Consider the following 25,957-nt stretch of genomic DNA (forward strand, 5'->3'; position numbering starts at 1 on the left):
GTTATTGGAAACCAAAAAAAAAATTCCATAAAATCCTTTTCGCAGTTTACAAGACTTTCACAGATTGACTCTTCGCCCTGACAAAACAGAATGATTGGCTTGCTCCAAAAAACGAAGGAATAAAATGACCGCAAAAGACAACTTAAGAATTGTTTCATGCTTAGCGTGCGTCTATCGAGTTAAGGATGCACGCGGGGAGTTTGGAGAGCACGAGAGAAGCGCAAGAGTTGCTCGAGGCGCAGCCGAGAGCAACTCTAGCTTCTTGAGTGCTCTCCAAACCTCCCAAATGCATCCATAACTCGATAGACGCACAGCTAAAAGCATGAAACAATTCTTTTACAACATACGAAAACTAGGTTAGGCTTTCTCTCCAAGTCGGTTCTTTGTTGTTAATCACCCCCCACCCCCCTCAAAAAGAGAATGAAGAAATTTAAATAATAAAAATAATAGTAATAATAATAATAAAAATGATAATAATTAAAAATTAATTAAGAAACAAGATAGGAAAATTGGCACAGACTCTTTTAAAGATCTTTTATTTGAGACAGGAAATCTAAGTTTAAAGATCTTTTATTTGAGACAGGAAATCTAAGTTTAGATGGGTCAGCAGACATTTTATTTCTTGGATAATATAATTCATTGAACATTATGGAATTTTACGAAATGAAAAAAAATTTCCTGGTCAGAAGAAGAAACCACAATCTTTCATCAATCCTATCATATTGTAACCCAAATTCTCTCTCGTCTTTCAGTATAAACTTAAGGACTACTTGTACAGATTCAAACTGTGCTGATATATTATAGGTTCATCTTGAAATGAATTCTTCCCCAACACAGATAAAGTGTTTAGTTGAGACCAGAATCTCTATTCTACACGCGCTTTTTTATTCAGTAATGCACCAATGTGCGCAACTTCTTTTGCGATATAGACGCCATGTTCCTTTAGGAAGACGAATACTTATAACCTGATGTTATAAAACGTAGCTATGTGCAGTCGTTAAGTATGTTATATAGGGAGTCCAACATTATCTAAAGGATCTTTCTGATGTGAAAACGAGGTTTTGTATTCAGAACGGCTTTTGACATATGGTCGGGTATCTTTGAAAAAACTTCAAGCTCAAACTTGCACGAACCAAGGCGGTTTTATTACATCTTTATGGCAATATTATCATGTCAGTTATAGCGATATCGTAGTGGTTGTATCCAACTTTCACCATCATGTCATCTCTTTCTTGCTGTGCTGTCCCGTTATTCAGCTGACATTCTCTTGTTAGCTTCCCGTAGTTGAAGGACTTACAATGACCGTTCACGGCGTTTCTGCAGTCCCTCATGCACTGTAAAGAGCTGCCCACTGACTCCACAGTGGTGATCTTGTGACCTTTCAACAAACGGTCTGCCCCAGAAGAAGTAAACATGACGTTGTTGATTCGGTCGGCAAAATCTGAGAGATAAGGGAAAAAATGGAAATGCAAATGGTGATAATTTTTAACTGACACCCAACGGAGTTTGGGGTATCTTTAGATCGGACAGTCCGAAGTATTGTGCTAAGCCGGTAACTGACAAACTCACCGATTACTAATAGTTAATTGTGATTATATATCGAAAATATTTAATATAAAAAGGATATATCAGCTATTTACATCTAGGTGAACGCGCTGGATAGCCTGACCGTTCCTGTGCAACAGAGGTCCGTCTTAATGAGGTAACTTTCGCGCAAACCGTTGACGTTTTAATCACACTTGGATCCTCATGTCCCTTTTAAAAGAAATGGACCTCACTTCGCAATTTTAATTGACCTCAATGGAGTACCATGAATTTCCGAAAACAACAGTGTCTATCTGAATAAAGCTTTATCCATCTACTTGATTCAAGAGAACGCTCACGTTCTTACATGAAATTAATTGAAGTGGTCCCCACTCCTTAAATTTCCATGGAATTTTATGGAAATATACCAAGCAATTCCATGATGCCCCCAGGAATTCGTCAGAGTCGTTTTGTGCATTTCCCTGAGGAGTTCCATGAAACATTTTACCAGGAATTACATGAGGCTATTTCTTGGGAATAATCGTTACTATTCCTTTAAAAAGAAAAAGGAGTTTATTTTACAAACCTAAATTGTTTGTTGTGAAACAATATTGCCCAGGTATCATCGGATGGACTTCCCGTAACTTGTAAGCAAAGAAGTCCGAACATTTCTTTATTTGAACAGGCAGTGAATGATAACAGCAGTCGTTTCGAAAATTTATACAGACTTGACTATGAATAATCCCCATCTCTCTTGATGGATTTTGACCGTTCAACCAGCCAGGAGCTTTGACACCGCATGTTTCTTCCGTGATACATGAACTTGTCATGGCTGCTCCTTTGTCTGCCCGGAACCATTTCCCCTCGTAATATGCATGGCTGTTATTTAAAGGAGGCCAAACACTCCAGGATTTCCATACGCTTCCCGATTCAGCTTTTAAATCGTAGCAAAGGGAACTTGGATCTAAGATCAACTTAAAATGCAGCCCGTTAAGATACAAATTACTTAATGAACATTTTCATTGTAACCGAAGCACCGAGCTTAAGATTTTTCATATCCTCCTGTTTTTGCTTCACCTGCTTATCACAACAATATTCTAGCGTTAAGTCAGAGAACGCTTCGCATGAGCCCCACATGTTATTATTTGGCCAACTTTACTGATGGATCAGCCTTTACTGATCCTTTACTTTATCAACCTTTTCTTTATCAGCCTTTACTTTATCAGCCTTTACTGATGGGTGGATGCCCACTCTTGATAAATCTTTAATTTAGCTAATCTAAAATGGTAAGGCCTATTTTGATCATTTACGAAAAAATCTTACAGTTCCTCACTCCATTTCCGACATTTTCAGTTTCACGTATCGTAGTGTATTAAATAGTAAAAGACTTGCCCTCCACTGTCAAAGTGACGTTGTAGGACGCTTGGATATCCCCTGCCTCGTTGATTATTTCACAAGTGTATGTTCCTTCATCAGATGGCTGAACGGAGCCGATAAGCAGGCTCGTGCCATATCCAGCGCCGCTCTCGTGAATTACAGTGCCATCTTTGCTCCAGCGCGCAGTTTTCCCTCTCAAAGTCCCGCAGTCTATTTCCATCGCCTCATCTATGTAAACACTTTGTTTGGCATCTGATCGTCCTGAGAGAAATTTAAAGAAAGTAATGTCGAAATGAATAAAAGTAATAAGAATTGTATTGGGAAATAACGTGCTGGAATTTAAAGAAAAAGATTTGTAATGACCGAGACGTTTCAGTGAGTCATTTATGACTTGTACCGCTAGAACATGTTTTGTAGTCGCGATATGAGAGCACATGGTCTATCTTTCGAAGTTTTAGCTTTTGCTATGATTGTTGCACGAGATTTCCTTTTGTATTAGCGGCACAAGGCACGAAAAAATTTGTAAGTATCGATCGGTTTATATTTAGCTTTCCTTTTATTTGTCATTCGGTTGTTACTTCGCTTTGTTTAGCGGACTTATATCTTCAATTTCCGTGAATCGTTGTTCGTGTAATAAAAGAAGTTTGCAGTTCAACGCATCTCAGGTTTACCTTCCAAGCCGCCTTCTAGTAGTGAACATTGGGTTCCTACAAGATTGTTCCCATCTTAAAGAATGACCGAGATTTTCAGTGCTTTAAATATCAACTTCTTGCCGGTGAGGAAATTTGTGGAAAGCCTGGTAGAAGCAGAATCATCAATTTTTAGAGCTTGAGCTGAGGACCTATGTTCCTAATATAATAGCCATACTGCAGCGCATCTTATTAAGGAAACACACCTGTAATGCGCGTTAGTAGACTAAGCCAAAGCTAAATTAAACATTACCTGTAGTGGAACATAATTGTTTGGCATCTTCAATCTCGCTTTCGGTCAATGCTCGGTCGTAAAGCTGGAAACATGAAACTCTGCCTTTGAATCGGCCAGCTTCCCCAGGCATCCCTCCCATGCCAACATTCGCTTGTGTTGCCAGCTCAACAGGCGAGTCAATAGCAGTTTTTTTATGAACGCTCCCATTTACCCAAAGGATGAACTCTCCACTGAAGTAATCGTAAGACGAGCCAATGAAATGCCACGTTTTTTGTTCAAGTGCGGACCCGGTGAGAACTTTCAACGTTTCTGATGGGGATTTCCGCAGGCTCACGAAGAAAGAGCCGCGTTCAGTGACCACGCATCGAACTCCAAAATAGCCAGATGCAAAATAATAGAAGATAGGACCTTTCGTCTTTTCGTGATAGATCCACACCAAAAACGTGAATGAATACCTTGTGTCGAGTCCTCCAGTATTTTTTAACGTGATAAAGCTTGTTTCCATTCCCCTGAACTGATAGGATCCTCCTTCACAACCATCAGGCCCTGGGGCTAATTCAACATTCGACGCTTCCCCTGGGGGGTTGTGGCTGTGACTTATATCTGCTGTCTCGTAATGTCCATTCAACGGGAAAAAGGCTACGGGTTCCAATGGAACTGAAAAAAGCAAGGACAAGATTGGTCTCGCGGTTTATGTCGTTAGCATTTAGTTTTTAATTCCTTGAAAGACCTAAGTTTAAAAATATTTCACCCTAAGGCTGAAAAATGAAACATACCGTCATCAGACCCAAATTATCAGTTCAAAAGACTAGCTGAAATAGCTTGCCCTTCACGCTTGAAAGGCCTTTTTGTATGCCAATTATTCTCAAGAGTTTCTGGTATAATTTACTACACTACGTGTCGGAGCATTTCCCACTGAATTTTCTTGTGTAATCTGCTATACTACGTGTAGGAGTTTTTCCCACTGGAAGGAAAACACTTTTTATTACAATCAAGAGATAATAAAGCTGCATTAATGCACATAGTTATAAAGAGGTCCTTTTCAAACTATAAGTCTCAAGGTTTCTAGTCTTTCAAGAAAGATGGAATATGCATCTCGCATGTTGGTTGGAACGTTTGCTCAAGATTAATTGGAAGTCCGATACTTTTCGAATTTGCAGCTCAATCTTGGCCATTGACAACCCTCTGGGTATTCCTGAAGTATAGAAAGGTCTAGATATTACAATAATATAATTTGGACCACATAAGAAACTCAATGCCTTCGCTCGATAGTCTGTTTGCACTATCTACCTCAATACAAACGCAATATTTTTACATTGAATTTTGGGAACCGTGTTTAGGTCGGCAAAAGGTGGTTGAAAAAAGACCAACCTTTTCTGAAACAGAGCCCCCTAACAGCTTGTACTTCTCTTTCCGTCAAAGCTTTGTTGTACACTTGTAAGCAGGATATTCTCCCTTTAAAAAATCTCACATCTTCATCCTTCTTTCCCATTCTTATATTATTTTGAGTTCGCAGTTCAAAGTGACCAACATTTGCCATATCGTAAACTTTTCCCTCGATCCAAACTTTCTGAACGCCTGTGTCATAGTCATAAGAGAAACCGATAAAATTCCACGCATGATGCTTTAAAGATGCAGTTTGCGCTGGTTTAAAAACTCCAAGTCTCTCCACCAATCTGGTAAAAAATACCTTGTCGACAATCCACAGATGTACACCAAAGTTATCGGTTCCGTAATTAACGATGGGACCGTCGACATTTTCTGGGAATACCCACACTAAAAGTGTCATGGAATAGCGCATGTCCAATCCTCCATCGTTGGGAAACTCGATGTAGCTCGACGAATTACCAGAGAACCAGTACGAGCCATTTGGACGGCCAAAGGGACCTGGGGTGAACCGTAAATCGTGGGGAGTGCCTGGTTCATTTTGACTGGAACTAAGGTCTCGTGTCCCAAACTCGTCGTTTAGGGGGTACACTGCAAGTGGAACTGGAGGCTCTTAAAAGAAAAACAAATTACACGCTTAATATAAAATATTGAATCATAACTAGGATAATTCCAAGTTTATTCAGCATTATTTGTTTCTTTGTTTGTCAATGTGCTGTATTCGATTTACGTTTACATTAATTCAGCCTCGCTTCCGTTCATGATTCGATGTATAATCACTTCCGGTAATGGCGACGACACATGTTAGAAATTTAAAAAGTTCTGTGTTGAAATCCAAGAATATATCTGCGTTTCTCGTGCCATCCGAACACAACATGGTGTCAGGAGTGAAGAAGAAGATATAAACTGTGTCCAGAATGGATACTTAGCGATCAGTGATCAGGAATTACGCGGAAATATGGCTACGAATCTTCCACCACCGAAAGCTCTTTGTCTATCGGGAAATGCAAGTGAGAATTTCAAGTTGTTCAAGAAGCAGTACGAATTATATGTGAACGCCATTGGATTATCTAATGCCAGTAAGGAAAGGAGAAGTGCTATACTGCTAAATCTCGCAGGTGAGGAGGCGCTGAAAATCTACAATGGCTTCACATGGGCTCCAGCTGTATGTGACCCCGAAGGGGAGGAACATGTACCAGCAGAGGACAAACTGGATCCGGAATTAATTCTGGAGAAATTCCAGAGGTTCTGCACGCCGAAAACAAACGTTACTTATGAACGTTACAAGTTTCACAGGTATACGCAATCAGAAGGTGAGAGTTTCGATAATTTCTTATCACAAATTAACACTCTCGTGTCTACGTGTGCCTACGGTGAACTAAAGGACGATTTTGTCAGAGATAAGATCGTATTGGGTATAAATAGTGATAAGGTCAGAGCACGGCTGTTGAGAGATGGTGAACTGACTTTAGAAAAAGCGATAAATGAGTGTAGAGCAGAAGAATGTTCTGGAAGGTGGGTTCAGGATATAAAAGGAGAGACTTCTAAAGTGCAGGCAGTTCAACATAGGCGGAAAGGAGGCCCTCGTGACAAGGGACCACGTAGTAACGGGCAGCAAAGAAGTGCATCAAATTGCTCCCAGGCATCGAATAGCCGGTCATGCCGGTGGTGTGGAAAGGAGGTGCACCCCAGAGAAAGATGCCCTGCAAAAGACAGTAAATGTAACAAGTGCAAACGCCCAGGACATTGGGGCAAGGTCTGCAGGAGTAGCAAAGGAAAAGGGTCTGTACAAGAGGTAGCAGAAGTGCAGTCTGACTCAGATGAGTACTACTTCTTAGGAAGCATCAGTGATGAAAGTTACTCTATTGAGAGTATCAACAACAGGAAACGCAGGAGTGCATGGTTTACGGAAGTCCAGGTGTCAGGTCAGAGCCTGAAATTTGCTGTTGATACTGGAGCAGATGTGACAGTCATTCCCAAAGCTGTGTATGATACACAGTTTTCACACTTCATTTTGCAGAAGCCTGACAGGCCTCTTAGTGGCCCAGATCAAAGCAACCTTTCAACTCTTGGATTCTTTACTGCAGAACTAAAGAAAGGTGATCAGACAATCACAGAGGATATATATGTGTTCCCCAAAGGCTCTCTATTGCTAGGTAGAGACGCTTGTGCAGATCTAGGTGTCGTTAAGTTCATTGGAAAAGTTACGTCAGATCCTATCCAGTCAGCGGAGTTCGGATCAATGTTCAAAGGCTTAGGAAAGCTAGAAGGAGAATATAAGATTAAGATCGAGCAAAACGCAGAGCCATACAGTGTGATGACTCTCAGGAGGATATCTATTCCACTACGTCCTCTAGCCAAAGCTGAACTTGACAAGCTTATCGAGCTAGATGTTATAGAACGGTGCACAGAACCATCGGAATGGTGTTCTCCTATGGTCGTGGTGCCTAAAGGAAATGGCAAAGTGAGGATCTGTGTGGATCTCACGAAGCTTAACGAAGTAGTGAAGAGAGAAAGAATCATGCTCCCCACAGTGGATTATACAATTGCTCTGATGGGAGGTGCTAAGGTTTTCTCTAAACTGGATGCCAATGCGGGCTTCCACCAAATCTGCTTGGATGAAGATTCAAGGAAACTGACCACGTTCATCTCACCATTTGGTCGATTTCGATACAAGCGAATTCCCTTCGGTATCAAATCTGGCCCTGAGAAGTTTCAGAGTGAGATCTACCGAATACTAGGTGGTCAACAAGGTGTGGTATGTCTCATGGATGACATTGTCGTGTTCGGAAAGAACCAGGAGGAACATGACGAGAGACTCGTACAGACATTAACACGGCTGAAAGCAGCAGGTGTCACCTTGAATAAGGATAAGTGCCAATTCAGCAAAAGCCAGATTGACTTTCTAGGTCATCGGATCGGAGTTAATGGTGTGGAAAGCTCTCCAGAGAAGGTTGAGGCTATATTGAAAATGCGTGCTCCAGAGAATGTGAGTGAGGTAAGAGGTCTGATGGGTACAGTGAACCAGCTCATGAAGTTTGTACCCAACCTTGCTACTATGACACAACCTCTACGTGAACTCTTGAGCTCTCACAGTGCATGGTGCTGGGGTCCAGCACAGGAACAGGCTTTTAAAGAGATTAAACAATGCTTGACGAGCAGCCCAGTGTTGCAAATATATGATCCTTCACTGGAGACCAAGGTGTCAGCAGATGCGTCTTCATACGGACTTGGCGGAGTGCTTTTGCAAAAGCACGGTGACAGGTGGGCGCCAGTGGCGTATGCGTCCAAAAGCCTTCTGGATGTAGAGAAAAGGTACGCCCAGATTGAGAAGGAGGCCTTAGCTAGTACCTTCGCATGTGAACGATTCACAGATTACATTCTGGGAAAGGATATTATACTTGAGACTGATCATAAGCCTCTTGTACCACTGCTATCCACGAAGGAGTTGGATCAACTACCCGTACGTATTCAACGAATGAGAATGAGGCTCATGAGATACTCGTTCACACCTGTTCATGTGCCAGGAAAACTGTTGTACACTGCCGACACGCTATCTCGTTCTCCAACACCAGCCAAATCAGGTGATTCATTTCATGAGGAAGTGAACTTATATGCTCATCAAGTCATAGCTGGAATGCCTATCAGTGATAGCAAATTAGATGATATTATGATCCATCAACAGGAGGATGAAGCATGCAGGCAAATTATGAACTATGTAGCTGAAGGTTGGCCTGAAAAACATAATGTCAAGGGTTTAGTCAGCCCTTATTTTGCTCATAGAGCAGAGCTGACAGTGGTTAAAGGGCTGTTGATGATGGGACCTCGAGTCGTTATACCATCGTCTATGAAATTGGAAGTCCTGGATAAGATCCACGACGGTCACCAAGGGATTGTCAAGTGCAAGGCATTGGCCAGAAACACAGTGTGGTGGCCAAGCATGATGAAGAATATAGAGGAGTTAATTGAAAACTGTCGCAAGTGTCAGTCTAACAGGAAAAATCCTCCAGAACCTCTAGTTCCTACCATGCTCCCACAACGACCATGGCAATACATAGCCACTGATGTCTATGAACTCAATAAAAGACTGTATTTAGTAATGATTGATTACTACTCCAGATGGATAGAGGTAGCTAGTCTGAGTTCAACTGCCTCAGCAGAGGTCATAGACAGGATGAAACGTGCATTTTCCAGATTCGGAATTCCAGATCAAGTAAAATCTGACAATGCCAGCTACTATACATCAAGGGAATTTAAGATGTTCACTTTAGATTACGGGTTTCGACATGTCACTAGCAGCCCAGGTCATGCTTCAGGCAACGGTGAAGCAGAGAGAGCAGTGCAAACAGCTAAACGTCTCCTAGCTGGCTCTCAAGATCCTTATCTTGCTTTGCTACAGTATAGAGCGACACCATTGGCTAATGGTTATTCTCCAGCTGAGCTAATGATGTCAAGGAGGCTCAAAACCAAAGTGCCGGTGGCCCCGTCTCAGCTGTCCCCAAACCTTGTGCAGAATCATGCCCTACGTCAGTTTGAAGACAATCACAAAACCAAACAGAAGCTGCACTTCGACAGAAGGCATTCAGCGAGGCCTCTTGTTCCCTTAGAGAAGGGAGATGAAGTGATGGTACAAGACAGAGGACAGTCTGGAATAGTAGTGGAGAAGTGCACACCTCGTTCTTATGTGATCCATACGGACACTGGGTCATATAGAAGGAATAGAGTACAGATCAACAAGATACCACCCCCACCCCCAGCTGCAGCTACATCTCCAGCCAAACCCACACCGGTGCCAGTACCTCCATCACCTAAACTTCCTTCACCCCAAACAGCTAACACTGCAGAAGGAACTGGCACATCAAAAGTGTACACCAGATCTGGCCGTCAATCTAAGCCCTCATCTAGATTGAAGGATTATGTGCCATAAGCGAAGTTATACTTTCTGGCCAGATTTTTCTCTGGTTTCTCAGACAGAAAGTCATAACTATGAACGCGTATTCTAGTGTGTGTGAGACTTAGTGCAGAGACAAATGACAATAATTACCCAGGATGTGTTTCTTAACAAAATGACGATTACTTGAGGACATTTGATTGACGTTGTTTTAATTTTGAATTTCACGCTAGATAAGAAACAAGTATGTCTAAGTAAGTTTCTCTTTCATTATCTTAAAGGGGGAGATGTGCTGTATTCGATTTACGTTTACATTAATTCAGCCTCGCTTCCGTTCATGATTCGATGTATAATCACTTCCGGTAATGGCGACGACACATGTTAGAAATTATTAAAAGTTCTGTGTTGAAATCCAAGAATATATCTCCGTTTCTCGTGCCATCCGAACACCACAGTCAAATACCATCGACATCTCTTAGCTTTGTTTTTCTGCCGTCACTGCCTTAGGAACACAATTGGATGGTGCGGAATTCTAGAGCAACAGTTAGTATAAAATCGAGCGCAAAAAATTTTTTTGAAAACTGAAGCACCTTAGCGGTTATTTCTCAGCCTTCATTTCTAGAATCGAATGGAAAATACGCACCTATCTCAGTTTCAAGTTGACTCAGACACCTATTTGCTTGCTAATCAACGATAAGAATACAAGCTCAATAATTACATTGCCTAATTGTTGTTGAGAGCGAATAATCTAGTCGTTTTAAGGTGGCTCGTACCGGTTTTCATCTTTTTGATGGTTTGTAACTTTGAAAGAATACAACAGAAACACTGACCAAGGCCATTTGAACACTTTTACGGGGTTGAATTACATAATCATTGGTTACCCAAAAATAAGTGTCATTTCGTCACTAGCAGTTTCCATGGCAACGCTTTCATAGGCATATTCAGACGCATTTTTTAGCTTGTGGCTTAAATAATTTCGAAAACTAACCCGGTGACCCCCTGATTTTTTTCAGTGATTCCTTTTGGCACTTGAAAAGGAAAATGCACAAAGATTTTTAAAAAATCCTACGGAGCGAAATTTCAGAAAATCTACAAAAAGGGCAATTTTCACACATCACAAATTTCCTTCCATAGCATTTTGTAGTTTTTTTTGTGATGATTCCTTTCGACGTTATTATGATATTGGAACAATAAAAAGAAGGGGTCACCGGACTTGTTTTCATGCAATAGCTTTCGTGAGTTTAGCAATTTCCACGCGCGTTCTCGCGCATTTAAAAATCTGGATTCTATAAGATCGACATTTGCTCATGATCTGTTTTAGCTACCGCTGATAATTGCGTGTGCTCGCGCGAGCACCTACGATCTGATGTTTACAGACGTTTACTGCTAAGAAAATCATTAAACAGCCGTCAAAGACAGCCTCCCGAACTCATCTTAAAAATCCTACACATGAATTCTGGCTATTTAACAATTATTCCACGAGCACGCGTTGGATATGAGATGATAGATAGCCAACGAGGCGCGTAGCGCCGAGTTGGCTATAATCATCACATATCCAACAAGCGCGAGTGGAATAATTGTTTTATTAAAAACTCCGCCAAGAAATTATTATTTTCTAGGAAAAAACCGGAGTTTTTAGCTCCCTTTTGATTTTAAGCTGACGCGTACGCTTGCCATATTTGTAGATTATGGTATATTGGCTCATATACCATAATGGCTAAGCCAATAAAAAAGTCTTGAATTGCATTATCCAATGATCCAGTTTTTAATAAATCATATTATTTCCTTGAAGTTTCAAAGTCTTCTTCCACTTCATGTAGATTATCCTTCACTTGAGTTCTTCTTTTTTCGCCGTCACAAGATTTCATATCGGTTGAATATTTCTTTTAAATGTGAAGTGAAGCAACCTTTACTTCTCCGAAAATCGTCTTCGTTTCTATCTCCTGCATTCAAAGTGGCCGCTCAACACATCAAATACAAGCTCTTAGGTAAACTTCTCACAAAAGTAGAAAAAATTCCACGCGCCGCCATCTTTGTTTTGAATTTTCATCTTTTGATCTCGCGCTTCTTTCGCACGTTTCTCTCGCGCGCGTCACGCAAGAGTAAACTGTTTCCCACGCGAGGAAACTGGTACGAGCCACCTTAAGAGCAAATCCGCGCAAACATTAAACATTGCATGGCAAAGTTAATAAAAAAAAATTCCCTGTTCTTTTGCATACAAGTTGCCTTTAGAAAGTATACAATTGCTGTGCAGTTTTTTCCTTAAAAAAAATATTTACTTCCGAGAAACGAAAACGTTTCGTTTTCAGTCCCGGGATCGATTTGGCGACACCGAACAGGTTTAAAATAGGTCATGATTCACTCGACTCGCGTGTCAAAAAAGCTGCGATCGAAAAAGCTATCACAGTTCCAAGTTGTTGTACAACTTGTTATTGTCTAAACACCGCGATTTCATAAAGATTAGATTAATTCCAGTATTCAAGAATGAATGAATGAATGAAAAACTTTATATAAGTGTCTATGTTTTTAGCTATAAGCTAATGGGGGACACTAAAAAATTTAAAAGTCAAATACATTTACATATATAGATAATAGTTATTTACAGTAGATAATTAAAAAGATTATAAAGTTATTTGGTTAAGTTTTAAATTTCAGCGAGAGTTGAAAGGTCCACTTTTCTTATGTTCTTCTTGAACGAATTTAGAGTTTCTATCGTTCTTAGGTGTCTTGGTAACTTCGACCAGATGAGAGGTCCCGTATATTTAATGGAATTCCTACCAAATCTTACATTTTCGAATCTTGGCAGTTCGAAGTCACTGTTCCGTAAATTATACTGAGCGTTCTTTATATTAAATAAGTCATAAATATTCTCGGGTACGAGACTGTGCTTAACTTTAAACATCAAAGCGGCAATGTCTTGTAGGTGCCGATTGTTCAACGTCGGTAGTTTGGCGCGACTTAGCAGTTCTTGATAGGACGCTGATCTAGTTTTGTACACCGCCCTAAGTGCTCGCTCCAGAATCCGCTCAAGCTTTCTCCGATCCGATGCATTACAAAAGTGCCATACTAGATGACAGTAGGTTAGATGGGGCAGAATTGAAGACCTATAAAGTGATAGTTTAGCATTACAGGGTATCAAATTGCGTAGCCGCACTAGGACCCCTACTTTTTGAGTGGCCTTAGAGCATAGATCACTGATATGACTAGTAAAACTTAATTTTTCATCGATTTGAACCCCTAAAAGCCGTATTTCCCCCATTCTCTTAATAGTATGACCGTCAACAGAAAAATTTTGATGATGGTTGTCTTTTATATGTGCACGATCCTTCGCAGTAAAGCACTATTTAAGCAATAGTGAAAATCAGACCTGAAAAAAATTCAGGCCTGTACGGGATTCGAACCACTGACCTCTGCGATACTAGTGCAGCGCTCTACCAATTGAGCTAACAAGCCAACTGGGAGCAGGCCATCAAATTAATTCGACATAAACCCGTAGATGATAAATCAAACAACAAACATATGAAATACATATATATGAACTGCGGTTATGAAACGTATATGTGCACGATATACGTTTTATATACATCGTGCACATATACGTTTCATAACCGCAGTTCATATATATGTATTTCATATGTTTGTTGTTTGATTTATCATCTACGGGTTTATGTCGAATTAATTTGATGGCCTGCTCCCAGTTGGCTTGTTAGCTCAATTGGTAGAGCGCTGCACTAGTATCGTAGAGGTCAGTGGTTCGAATCCCGTACAGGCCTGAACTTTTTTCAGGTCTGATTTTCACTATTGCTTAAATAGTGCTTTACTGCGAAGGATCGTGCACATATACGTTTCATAACCGCAGTTCATATATATGTATTTCATATGTTTGTTGTATGGTTGTCTTTGTCAACATTTCTCGGGTTGATCGTTAACAGCTGGAACTTTTCTGGGTTGGTTGAAAGATAGTTGTTTTTGTACCAGGATAGAGCTTTCTCTCCATCTATCTTGATACTTTGCGCGACAACGTCATGTTTCTTCCCCATGACATACATCTGATGGTCGTCGCCATACATGCTCAAATTAGCATTATTTATATCGAATGACATATCATTTTGGTACAAATTCCACAGAAGGGGGGCAAAGGACGAGCCTTGCGGGCAGCCAAGCACCATCCTTTTCTAGTCACTTGTCACTCCTTTTATTTTCACTCTATTGAGCCTATTGTCAAAGCATGATCTAAGAAGGTTGAGAGAATTTTGTCCAATGCCATAGGCCTCGAGTTTCTTCAATGGCCAAGAGAGTCAAAGGCTTTAGTCAAGTCAGTAGACAGTATGTACACCAGTTCCTTTCTGTCAACAGCTGATTTCCAGTCTTCCACGAGTCTAAGTAGAGTGGTCTGACAGCTATGATGTCTTCTATATGCTTTCATTCTCTGATAAAGAGTTGGATCATAGTGCCCGGTGATTTGCTTACTGAGCATATGCTAAAATGTCTTATTTACGGTAACAAGGGACGTGATAAGACAATAGTTCTTCGCCAGTTGTCTGTCACCTTTTTTAAACACTGGCGTCCACTCTCCCATTTTCCACGCACAAGGCCATCGCCCCAGCTCGATACAGTTGTTGTAGAGAGTCATTAACGATGGGGAAATTCCACAGGCCACGTTCTTAAGGAGTTTAGGCCGTGCTCCTGGGTCCCACCCACAGGACTTATTGGGATTGATATTTTCAAGCGCCTTTTGCACTTGATCCTTGCTGACACGATTGAACTCGAAGTACGTTCCTAGGTATGCTTCTCTTAGAGCTTTAACGCTGCCATGGTTGTCATGGTTCTCTTCTGTGATGCAAATAGCATTGTCTCCTACAATGCTAACAGCAGCTGTGGTGAAATAGTTCACTAATTGCTCAGCTACCTCGCATTGATCTTTTACAATGATGCCCTCTTCTGTTTTTAAACTGATTGAGGTGGACTCCTTAGTTTTGCTATTAATAAATGGCCTAAAGGCGTTGTAAAACTCCCTTGGCTTGGATTTCAGCTCCTCTGATTTGGCGAACCAGTATTCCATGATAGCCTTCCTCCGTTCGCGTGTGGCAATATTCCTGTACTTTCTTTTAAGTTCCGTGTTCTCTGGCGTTCGGTTCTTCGCAAACAGTATTTTGTTTTTTACTCTTGTTCCTTTTCGCCTTTTTCCAAGTTGAGGTCATGTAGGGTACGTTCACTGTGCACTCAAAGAGGGCGGTCCAATACTCGTACTTATCATCTACATCAGTGAATATTTTACCCACATGCCACGGTGCTTCTAGAAGTTCGTGGTTGAGCTGTTCAAAATCAGTGTTTCTCGTCTGCCTGTAGGTAATTACCTTCGTTCTGTGCTTATGAACTTTCTCTTTCATTTCTCCGTATACCATACAGTGATCACTTAGTCCTGGATCATACGTTCCACTTTTTACAAAAAGTTCTAGGGTATTTGTAAGCAGAACATCGAGAAGCGTTTGTGAGTGAACTGATATTCTTGTTGGTTTTGTTATCAAGCACTCCAAGTTGTTAATTTCTTGAAGATCAGTTAGAATCTTTCCCTCAGCACTGTCAGGTCGTAACCTGTCCATGTTTAAATCACCGACCATGACGATTGTTTGTTTTTGAAAACAGAGCCACTGACAGATGTCGTTGATTTCTTCCTCTACTTTTTGAAGGTATTTGTCCTCGGGTGGCATTTTTCTGCCTTTCCTAGACGGTCTAGGCGGCCTATAGATGGTAAGTAATGCTATATAAGTTCTCCCTATCCTGGATTCGACAGCTTCAAGCGTTTTCTGTCTTTCCGATACATGTGGTATCCGTTTAGGGTAAATTGGCCATTAGGATACGAACTATCGATCTTAGTCTCGGATATTATCAGGATGTGAGCTTTTAAAACATCATTCAGCTCTTTGAGCTCTTCAAATTTATTCTGGATGCTGTTTATGTTTAAATGCATAATGAATGCACCGCTGGGATTATCTCTTCTTTGTTCCAGGATTGTAGCGTCGTCATTTGCATATCCACCATAAGTGTAATTTTCATCCATTGATGTATTAAAAAATGATTCCTTCCCAATTTCGCGATCCAAATCTGGCTCCGTGTTAAAAGAACAATCCCCATTACTAAATGGCAAGGAGCATAGCGAGCATTTCCAGTCCATGACCTGATTATCTGAATAGCTTTTAAACATCGCTTTTGTTAAGTTCAGGCATTTAATGTGCGAGAAAGAATTACACTGAACACACAGTAGGGAATCTTGATTGGAACGCACGCATTCGCCACACTCTTTGCAGGGATGTTTGGACATTTTCGTTGTAGGTCCGGGGTTTGGGTGGATGTCTCCTCCAGTTATGAGTCGGTAGATTTGGAAGCTACTTGTGCCGTTCGAAGTGTGAGAAAATCTCGTAGACAAGTATAGTTTTCCATGGCCGCGACTTGGAGTGGTCTTGCGAGAATTCAGTAAGCTTGTGTTGGCTACGACTAGCGACCAGAGTTCCATTCCGGCTGAAGCGTCTCTTCGTAGAATAAAAGAACTAGTGTTGACATTTCCATGAAGGAATAAGGTAGTCATAAGCAGCAAAATTACTAGTTCCATGGAGCTCAAAGATTCGTGTCCGGCCGCCATTTTGATATACATCATATTGATATGCATCAAATCAAGAGAAGTCAAAAGCTTATGGCTCTCCCTACAAAGGCACATGCTCAGAATTATCGTTATTTTTCGCCTACCGTTTTACGAAGCACGGGAGAGCCAGAACTTCTTTACTTCTCCTGAATACTCAGATAAATCTAATGTTTATGAAATCATGGTGTTTAGACAATGGCAAGTTATACAACAAATTGGAACTATGACGGCTTTTTCTAGCGAAGCAATTTTGACGAGCGAGTCAAGTGAATCATGACTAATTTCCAACCTGTTCGCACGCGTTTGGTATCGCAAAATTTTGCCTAGGCTGAAAACGGCTTCCATCGTTTTTCTCAGGAATTAACAGATATTTCAAGGAAAAAATTGCATGGCATTCATATCCTTACTAAAGGCTATCTATATGCAAAAGACGAGTGAATTTGATCATCTTTGCCGAAGATTTGCCATTTTGTTTGATTCTTGCACGAATCTGCTCTCAATATAGATCCACCGGTCGTTCAAACAAAGAGACTGGCTCGTGTTTTTATTTCATTTTGTTTACAACCATACACTGTTCAGCTAATTACTCTACTCACTGTCCTAGAATAGATAGCGAGTAAATAGATAGCGAATAAATTAGTCAATCAGATTGTAGAACTTATGCTAGAATGCAGGTCGATTATATAACAAAAATTTTATCGCATCCCTTTACCTGGAAAGCACCCGTAAAAGTCCACCCTAATAGAAATGTGATTGTACCACGTGATAGGATGAAGTCGAATATAGCGGGCCGTGATTGGTGGGTTCAAAACATGGCTCACCACAGTACCATCATCCGTGTTACCACTGAATACCTATTTGGAGGTGAGGTTAAGAAATATGCGGATCACTAAGATGAGAAAGTTGCCAAAAGTAAGCTCAGTCGTCGATTGAAGTAAGAGTCAATTGTATCTGGCTGGTGATGGGCGTCAAACAATGAAAAATCCTAGTCTCCCACCAGTAAGGAAACCTCTGGCATTTAGAATTGGAAGTTTCAAGTCAGTCTAAGTTTCAATTTCTGGTGGGGAACACATATTTCGTCTTTGGCTGACACTTTCGACAAAACGAATTGCCTCTTTCTTTAAAGGAGTTGGCTAAGAAATGTTGATGAAGTTCATAGCGATGATGTAACATAATTTTTTTGTCATCGCTCACCCAAGCCCACGTAATTCTGTCATGTAGAATCATGACAAAATCCGTACACCAATGTGGATCTGAGTGTCAGTTTTTGTAAACCTAGACAAAAAAAGCTGACTATATTGAACATAGCGGGTATCGACACACTCTCAAATATATGGCAAATCAGTAAAAACTGATTTTGAGAGAGAACTGAATAAACCAACCGTTTGATTTGTATTCGTTTGATAGTGATGGAACACCAAGCCATCAGAGCTGTAGCGCAAGGAATACGACGTCACCCACTGGTCATAATTTTGTCTCCCTTGGGTTGCCACACGTCTGATTACAACCCGCTGACCAAATTTCACTTGTAACCACTGATTTGGATCATTAATTTTTGCGCACCACCCTCCTCCGCTGTTGGACGTAACGTGCCGGTGTAGCCTGTAAGAGAAAGAGAAAAGCAACACAAGAGACTGTGAGCCTTATTTGGTGGCTAATTCCTCTAAAGCTAAATTTAGACTCGAGGTATCCGGCCTCTTAGTAAGGACATAAGGCAAACCGGGGTGCGAAGTTTTCGAGGAAGCAAATATATTAAAGCAGTGCAAGGGGTCTAAACATAGTTAGTAGAGGGGGACTACTACGGTCTAAACGTGCTTCTTAGTGCTTGTACATTTTCTGAGCAAAGCGGAAACGTGAGAAGTCTAAGTCTTACAAAGTCTTGCAACAAAAATCCCGACAGAAAATCTTTCAAGTCTCCTCTTGGTACGTAATGGATTCAGATTCGAAATCTACCCCGTTGGACGCTGTGGGGGAAACCTGATACCTTTTACGAGCACTCACGAAACTATAGAGATGAACTTATGCTCACTTCATAAAAATGCCTTAAAAAATACTTACTTATCCGCTGAGATTTCACAATCTAAACAGTTCTTGTATGAAAATATAAAAGTGCTCACAAAGATGTTTATGAGCCCTCAGAAGACGACTACAGGCCATTGCCATTTATGGCAAAACTCGATAACGCGTGTTTTTGTTAGCCTCCAGCCGCCATATTTGTGCCCCTCAGAGGGACACAAACATGGCATCTCCATACAAAGCCCTAAAAACTTTTGTTAAAACATTTCTTCGAATATCTCCCACACAAAACATCGCACAGACCTGAATCTTCGCGTGACTGTTTGAATATTTATCTTCTTTATCTCTTTTATTTTAGACCCAATCTGTTGAATGGTTTTGATTAGATGATGGTGTGACAGTGAAAACTGGAAATAAGATGATGATGGTAAGTTTAGAGAGAAAGGAGAGGAGGGTTTCTGGTTCAGACCCTGAGGAGGAATTCATTGTAGAGACGACTGTATCTTTCCTTTTTTATGCTCTCATGTTTTAGTTTGCACATCACACCAGATCACGTAACATAACACTATCTCAAGTAGTACTGATCCAGTCATCGCATACTAGACTGTATCAGCTATTTTATCGACACTCTCCAAACCTTGCATAGTGGGGCGCGTGTTGATAACTATAAAATGATGATGCCGTGATGTCCGAATCAGGGATTTTTCTGGTTTCCATTCCAAGACTTTCCATACACACAGGGCCTGAGAGTGGAGTGAAACCTATTGTCGAGGTAAAATAGCCATATGTATCACATTAAGATTGTATACTCAAGATCTCATTTTAACTTAGTTGACAAAGTTACTTCAAATAACTTAAATGTTGTTAACATTAATTTCTAGAGATCAAAAGATAATTTCCATGTGACTCTGAGGAGATTTTATCGCAACAAAGGCTTCGCAAGGGAAATGGAAAAGCGTTTGATATAAAAACAAGTTCTGATAGTCTCTGCAGGTTAACTTCCAGAAGATTTTGTTTTCTCGGTTGTGCTGAGTGACGTTTTCACAGATGTCACCGTTCACATTGCTTTAGGTCTGTGAGTATGAAGCAGCTTTGAAAGGAAGAAAAACTATGTTGTTAGCTTACCTTCTTTGCAGCCGTAAAGCTCGAGCCTTAAGCAAGCGCGTTTCTGCCATGTTACAGGAATAAGCCTCACAAAGCGAGCATAGAGAGGTTTGCTAAACTGATGGGTAACCACTGTTCCTGTGTCAACATTTCCAACAAATACCTATGATAGATCAACAAACCAACAGACACATTTTAATTTAGGCCTAAGTACCCTACCAGTATTGCTCAACTTTGTGCGTATTCGTATTCGTGAAAAAACCAATTGATGTACTATAAAAAAAGGCCTAAGGCTGAAAAAATTCGGACAGCTTACATTCATTAAAAGTACCCTGATGATTGTTTGTTTAGTCAATCGTCGGTGCTTTTTATATGTTTGATTTTCAATCTTGTATGCCTGAACGTATCATGACTAATTATATTGATAAAATTCATCACCTGACGAGGGAATTCTGGATTAAATTGCAATTTAACCCAGAATTCCCTCTTCAGGTAATGGATTTTCCTTGACTCGCATAATTGAATGAAATTAGGTAAAACGAAAACAGCAGTAACATTGTTCGTTTTTATCCTGAGCGCGAGATAAGGGATACAAAACAGTATCACTTAGCCTCGTTTTCAACACACAATTCCCTGCTTAATATCACACTTCGTTGACCAGTCAAAATGCGAGATTTTATTCAGTTATGCGATTCTAAGGTTAATACACTATAATTCACTCTTACTAATTGCAATTTTAATTTTAATATTCATCACTTAGTTCTCAAGCTTTTTCCGATATTTAGCCTCAGTGACATAACCTGATTAAGTGGTTCACAAAAGCCGCTCAGAGATTGTCCATAGCAGATTTTGTATGATTTAACCCACTGAGAATAGTCTTCTCTCCCTTGTGTAGCAATCGCCGTAATCTTCATTATCCTTCTTAAGTTAACCTGTAGGTTAAATGATGGAAATTTTGAATTAAAAATGCGTTGGATGAAAGGGTCATTTTCTTCAAGGAATAGGCCATTCTACAGTTGTGTGCTTAGTAGCCAAGCCTTTGATTTGGAGTGAGGCTGAAGGCGACTTGTCATAGAGACCAGTATCTAGTTAGCTTGATCAAAAAGTAAAAAAGTAGCAAAGTTTGTAGTATAACAAAGTCGCCCTTAGCCTCGCTCCCGTTCAAAGGCCTGGCAACAAAACAAATCATGCAACTGTGAAATGGACTACGAAAGAGGAATGATATGAGGAAGAAGGGAAGGAAAATTAGGGAAGGAATCGCCGACTCTAAAACTGCTGAAGATCTTACCGAGATTACTAAACAAGCCCCCTAGTACATGTCTTTAGCTCAACAAGGTAAATCTATCAGAGAACTTGTGAATCGAATAAAGTACCTTTTACCTGTAACCATTCGCCTGATGAGTAGTACTTGACGCACCATGCGCCTGCGTGAGAAGCGGTCTGGACCAAGTTAAGTCTGGCATTTTGTGGACCATGGTATGCGTTATACCAGGAAGATGCTGATATGTATGAGCCAAGAATAGAATGGTCTTCAAGTCCCAGGGGTGAATCACAGCTTCCTGAAAATAAGAGGCGCACATTGACGAAGTCCATAAAAACATGCTGGGCCATTATTAAACATCAAATAAACATTGCGCCGGCACTAATCAACGGATTTAGGAATTTTTAAACACGCTCTGCCAAGCCGACCACAATACGATTAACCATCCGATGGTTCTTCTGCCATAGAGTGGGTGTCCAGAAGTTTCTAAACATAAGTAACCATGCTGTACACTTGGAACAACTTCGTGTAAAATGTAATTTGTAATAATGCTAATTAGCATAAATTAATATTTTGCCGGCACGTATCAAAGGAGTGGTGACGGGTGCGAGGAGCGCGGAGCGCGGGGAGTTATTATTCGTGGTTTGTAATTTGAGGTCGTTCGTTGGGCGAGGGATTCTTACGGTCAGCTATTGCCGCGTTAAGTTGTCAGACTTCGTTTAAATCTACATGTTCACTTATTTATTTATTCCTTTATTTTTTCCTGAAATATTGTATGTTTACATTAGATTTTTCTCAGAGCTGTACTCGCATATCTTTTTAGTAACTGTGTAGAACATATCATTCATAGAAAATTCTTAAACCCCGAGGGTGACTCCACTGCCTTGGTAGGGGTACACGTTCCCCGTTTTTTCCACCTGATGGTTTTCATGAGCTTTCGTCTCCGGCTTTGGTGCATTTCATTTCCTTCAATCGTTAAAGAATTTTGCGAGGATATCAAGTTGGTGTTAAATCAACGGTAAGGTGGTTTGGCTGGCTTACGCGCCCAGATATCAACACTTCGAGTGCCCGGTTGAGAAGTGGAGGCAAAATTTTTAACGTTTTTTCAAGGGAAACGGTGAGCGCAGTTCATACAAATTGTTTTGATTAAACTAGGAATATTAAATGCCCCTGAAGTTTCCCGATGGGAATTTTGTGCCCCCTACAGTTGTTTTACACAGTGAAATCTGGTTCGTCTAAATTTGGAGAAACCTTGCCTAGATACTTTGGCATCAGATCGTTAATCGTGATTCGATACCAAAATTTCTTTGATTAATCTAGAGCGCAGTTCATTGATGAATTTGTTTAATTTGTATCCCATTTCCACCATGGTCAACATTTTATCGTTGCTGTGGTTATTCTGTCTGAAAAACGATCGTACATTGTATTTCATGCAATGCTGTTTCCAATTTGACCCTGAATAACATGATTAAGTTGTAAAAGAAAATGAAAACGCAAACTCACCTTGAACGAACCAAACTCCGAAATGTTCCTTAAGGAGACAAACAAGGTATAGTTATTGACTAAATATGAAATCATTTAAAAGCAAGAGAAATAACTATGCATGGTTACAAACCTTTTGGATCCAGAACAGCAAAATGTACACAAAAACATTTTCTTTCATTCTCGTGATACGGTTTGAACGCCAGAACAAATGGCGTCCTTCGGAATTAAGATCTTTTCCGAGTCTCTATATCTGGATAAATTATTTATCATAACGTTGGACAATGCGCTTTATAAAAGCGGTCTTCAAGCCAAATGATTTGTTTCGGTTTTAGTCAAAACGTATGCATTATGTATTACTATCATTTAAATCATAGCAACGAAAAAGCAATATTAGACAGTTTTACACAAGGCGGCTTTCGTCGAGTTGTCTCCTCGAACCTGACTTTTTAAGAATTATCATATGATTGGAGGTTTGTGTGATGATCTCTAGCGTGCACACTAAAACTGAAACCTAAGCATTTATTAGTTTTAAGACAATTAGTATGATGTCAAAACCGAACAGCAGCACGCACACAGCAGGATAGATTGCTTGTCAAAATTTGACTTTCTTTCGCCGTGTTTGGGATCTATCCTCTCTGGAAAGTTCATTCAGTAAAGCAATCTGTTGATTTGCATTTTCTGTGCTTTTAAAAAAGTCGTTGAGTTTAATGTTAAGAAAGGAAAATAAAACTCTGAACACACTGATAAAAGAAGGTTTTCAGTAATCTTATAAGTTATCCTTTACAGAAACACAGCCAATTATTCATAATGAAATTTTCCAACGTTTTGGTTCTGTTCGAAGGTTAGCAATACAAAGAACTTTCTCAGCAGGGGAGGGGTTGTTTCCCCGGCATACATTGCAAGATACTTATTCATAATGAATAATATAATTATTATTCATAATTTTGTTCATAATGAAATTTTCCAACGTTTTGGTTCTGTTCGAAGGTCAGCAATACAAAGAACTTTCTCAGCAGGGGAGGGGTTGTTTCCCCGGCATACATTGCAAGATACTTAGCATGTTTTTCACTGTTCTTCACGATCAAAAATGAAATTGTTCAAGACCACGCCAGGCAATTTCACAAATCTAGTGTAGTTTTGATATGAGAGCTAGCCCCAACTACAACTTTGTTTATCAAGTCCGATGCAAGAAGTTCTTCAGAATTTAACTTTTGTATCACTAACATTGAGCCGACAAATTAGCAAATGTAAATACGAAAATGAACCAGTAAAAACTGTGAAAGTATTACTATTGAATCACAAGAATTTTGAAAATTGACCGACGGAGAGGATTTTGTATGCCGCAAGTTTTTACGCAAGTTTAAACCACAAAATTGCCTAGCAAAGGAATGCGAACTTAAATTATCACTAATAAAAAACTTCGTTCAAAGCTGTTGAGAAAGACATCATATTTAACGTACCCACAGATAGGATATAACTTCTTTACCGATGTAAGAATGAAAATGAGGAGGACTTATGTTTATATATATCTGTTGGGCTTAAAATATTTCATGAGTACAAAATACTTATCAATGATGCCTGATCTGCGGCTCACTTAAGCCGAGAGACACTCTTTCGTATAATCCTAGGAATGCTAAGTATTGTTACACGAATCCCACATCCCAAGGAAAGTTACCTTTTCAGTCTTTAACAGGCGAAAGATGTTGTAGAATCATAAAATTACCTTTTGCAAGTTTCCAGTGTGAAGGCATTGCAGTATATATTTTAAAGAAAGAGCGAGCCATGTACGATGTCAAACTTTTATGTTTCGAGCGCGAAATGGAAATGGTGAAAAGAAAAGTTTTCTGTAGAAAGTTGTTTTTTCATTTGGAAGAAGTCGACGCAATAAACAACGTGTTTAGGTGAATCTTTTTTCGGTTCATAATCACTGTGGGTGATTGATTACTTTTGCAATAAGGCTAGACTTGTTCTCCCTTGCCTCTCGACTGCCTCTTTTGTAAAGGGCAGAACTTTGGCTTCTTTTGCACAGCTCTAGGGATTTTGGTGAGACATCTCGTTGAAAAGTACAATAGACGAGAAAATGGAGTAGGTGATTAAATCATTGATATACCGCCAACCATTAAATCCTTGGATCCAAGCGTACAACATTTTGGCTGGCATAAAAGCAAAAAACCAAAATAGTTACATTGTTCTGAGCCATGCTTTCATAGATTTAATTCTTGAATAGTACGAAAAAAGAACATGAGCAACAGCAATAAATTATACAACTCCGATAGGCGAGATGACATCTGATGGAAAAAGAGGTAAAAGTTTTGAATTTTCATTGGACAATAATTTGAATAAACTCTCGGCCAAAGATCGCGAACTCTACTACAATTATCATGACACATGAACTCAACATGATCGGGATAAATTCGCTGGATTTGCTCACTTTCATGTACTTTAAAATCACTTCTAAAATAGCGGATTTATCAACTTTTAAGTTTTATTAAGCGGAGTTATTGGAAACCAAAAAAAAAAATTCCATAAAATCCTTTTCGCAGTTTACAAGACTTTCACAGATTGACTATTCGTCCTGAAGAAACAGAATGATTGGCTTGCTCCAAAAAATGAAGGAATAAAATGACCGCAAAAGACAACAAACAGATTTTAACTTTTGCTGTATGATAAAACAATTTGATCACCGTTCCCTTGTAAATCTTAATTCAGTGATGTTGAGTGCAAGTTCAGCCGAATTTCTATCAATGACTCGGTTTTAAAATAGCAAAAATAGCTCGGTGTTAATTCATTATTCTTTTCCGATGAGAGCATCAGTGTTAACGCTTCTAAAGCCCTCTTTTCTGGACTATAATTGTATGGTTTCTGCACTAATATCCAACAGTGATTTATCAGAATCGTCAATCTGACCATTCTCATTCAGATGATGTTATTAAAAGATAGTGGTGGGTAGGAAATCTGCCTTGATAGGAAATGGGGAAAGTGTAAATAGTTTTGTCACCATCCCCTCTGTTCAAAAGATCTCAAACATGGTCCTTAAGGTGACAGTTGTTGCCGGCCGTAATAGATCACTTCAGTTTCAATATATTACCCAGTAACAATAACTATTCTAAAGCTTAATTTTACAAACTTGTTCAGTTGCTCTCAGACAATTAGGAATAAAATAAGGTTTCTGAAATTGGTAAAAACGGTAAACGTCCTGCTTGTTTCTCAAAGTTGCAGAGAATCCTATTTAGAATAAAAATAAACTGCTCAGAATTTTAAATGGAGTTTTGTAAAATACATGCAATAATAATAATTTTATGCCAATGTCTTTGGAAATCAACGTTGATCAGTTTCTCTCAGGTTGTAG

General features: G+C 39.8%; 1 protein-coding gene across 2 annotated transcripts; it reads right to left on the reverse strand.

The window, feature by feature from the left end:
- Window positions 1-520: 520 nt before the first annotated feature.
- On the reverse strand, window positions 521-23,438 carry LOC111337116 (uncharacterized). 2 transcript variants are annotated; one of them, XM_088725574.1, is made up of 13 exons: window positions 22,739-23,438; window positions 22,627-22,654; window positions 21,243-21,421; window positions 20,663-20,794; window positions 19,884-20,025; window positions 19,396-19,519; window positions 18,125-18,344; window positions 17,455-17,596; window positions 5,197-5,823; window positions 3,844-4,482; window positions 2,917-3,162; window positions 2,111-2,488; window positions 521-1,441 (listed from the first exon to the last, which is right to left on the reverse strand). In XM_088725574.1, the coding sequence occupies exons 1-13, from the start codon at window positions 22,784-22,786 to the stop codon at window positions 1,155-1,157; spliced, it is 3,192 nt and encodes a 1,063-aa protein (XP_088581700.1). In that variant the 5' UTR covers window positions 22,787-23,438; the 3' UTR covers window positions 521-1,154. The 2 variants fall into 2 exon arrangements, with proteins under 2 accessions (XP_088581700.1, XP_088581706.1); XM_088725580.1 differs by lacking the exons at window positions 22,627-22,654; window positions 22,739-23,438 and having other exon boundaries at window positions 21,236-21,342.
- Between the last annotated feature and the right edge of the window lie 2,519 nt (window positions 23,439-25,957).

This window comes from Stylophora pistillata, chromosome 1, assembly GCF_964205215.1.
Source record: "Stylophora pistillata chromosome 1, jaStyPist1.2, whole genome shotgun sequence".
Classification (NCBI taxonomy): Eukaryota; Metazoa; Cnidaria; class Anthozoa; order Scleractinia; family Pocilloporidae; genus Stylophora; species Stylophora pistillata.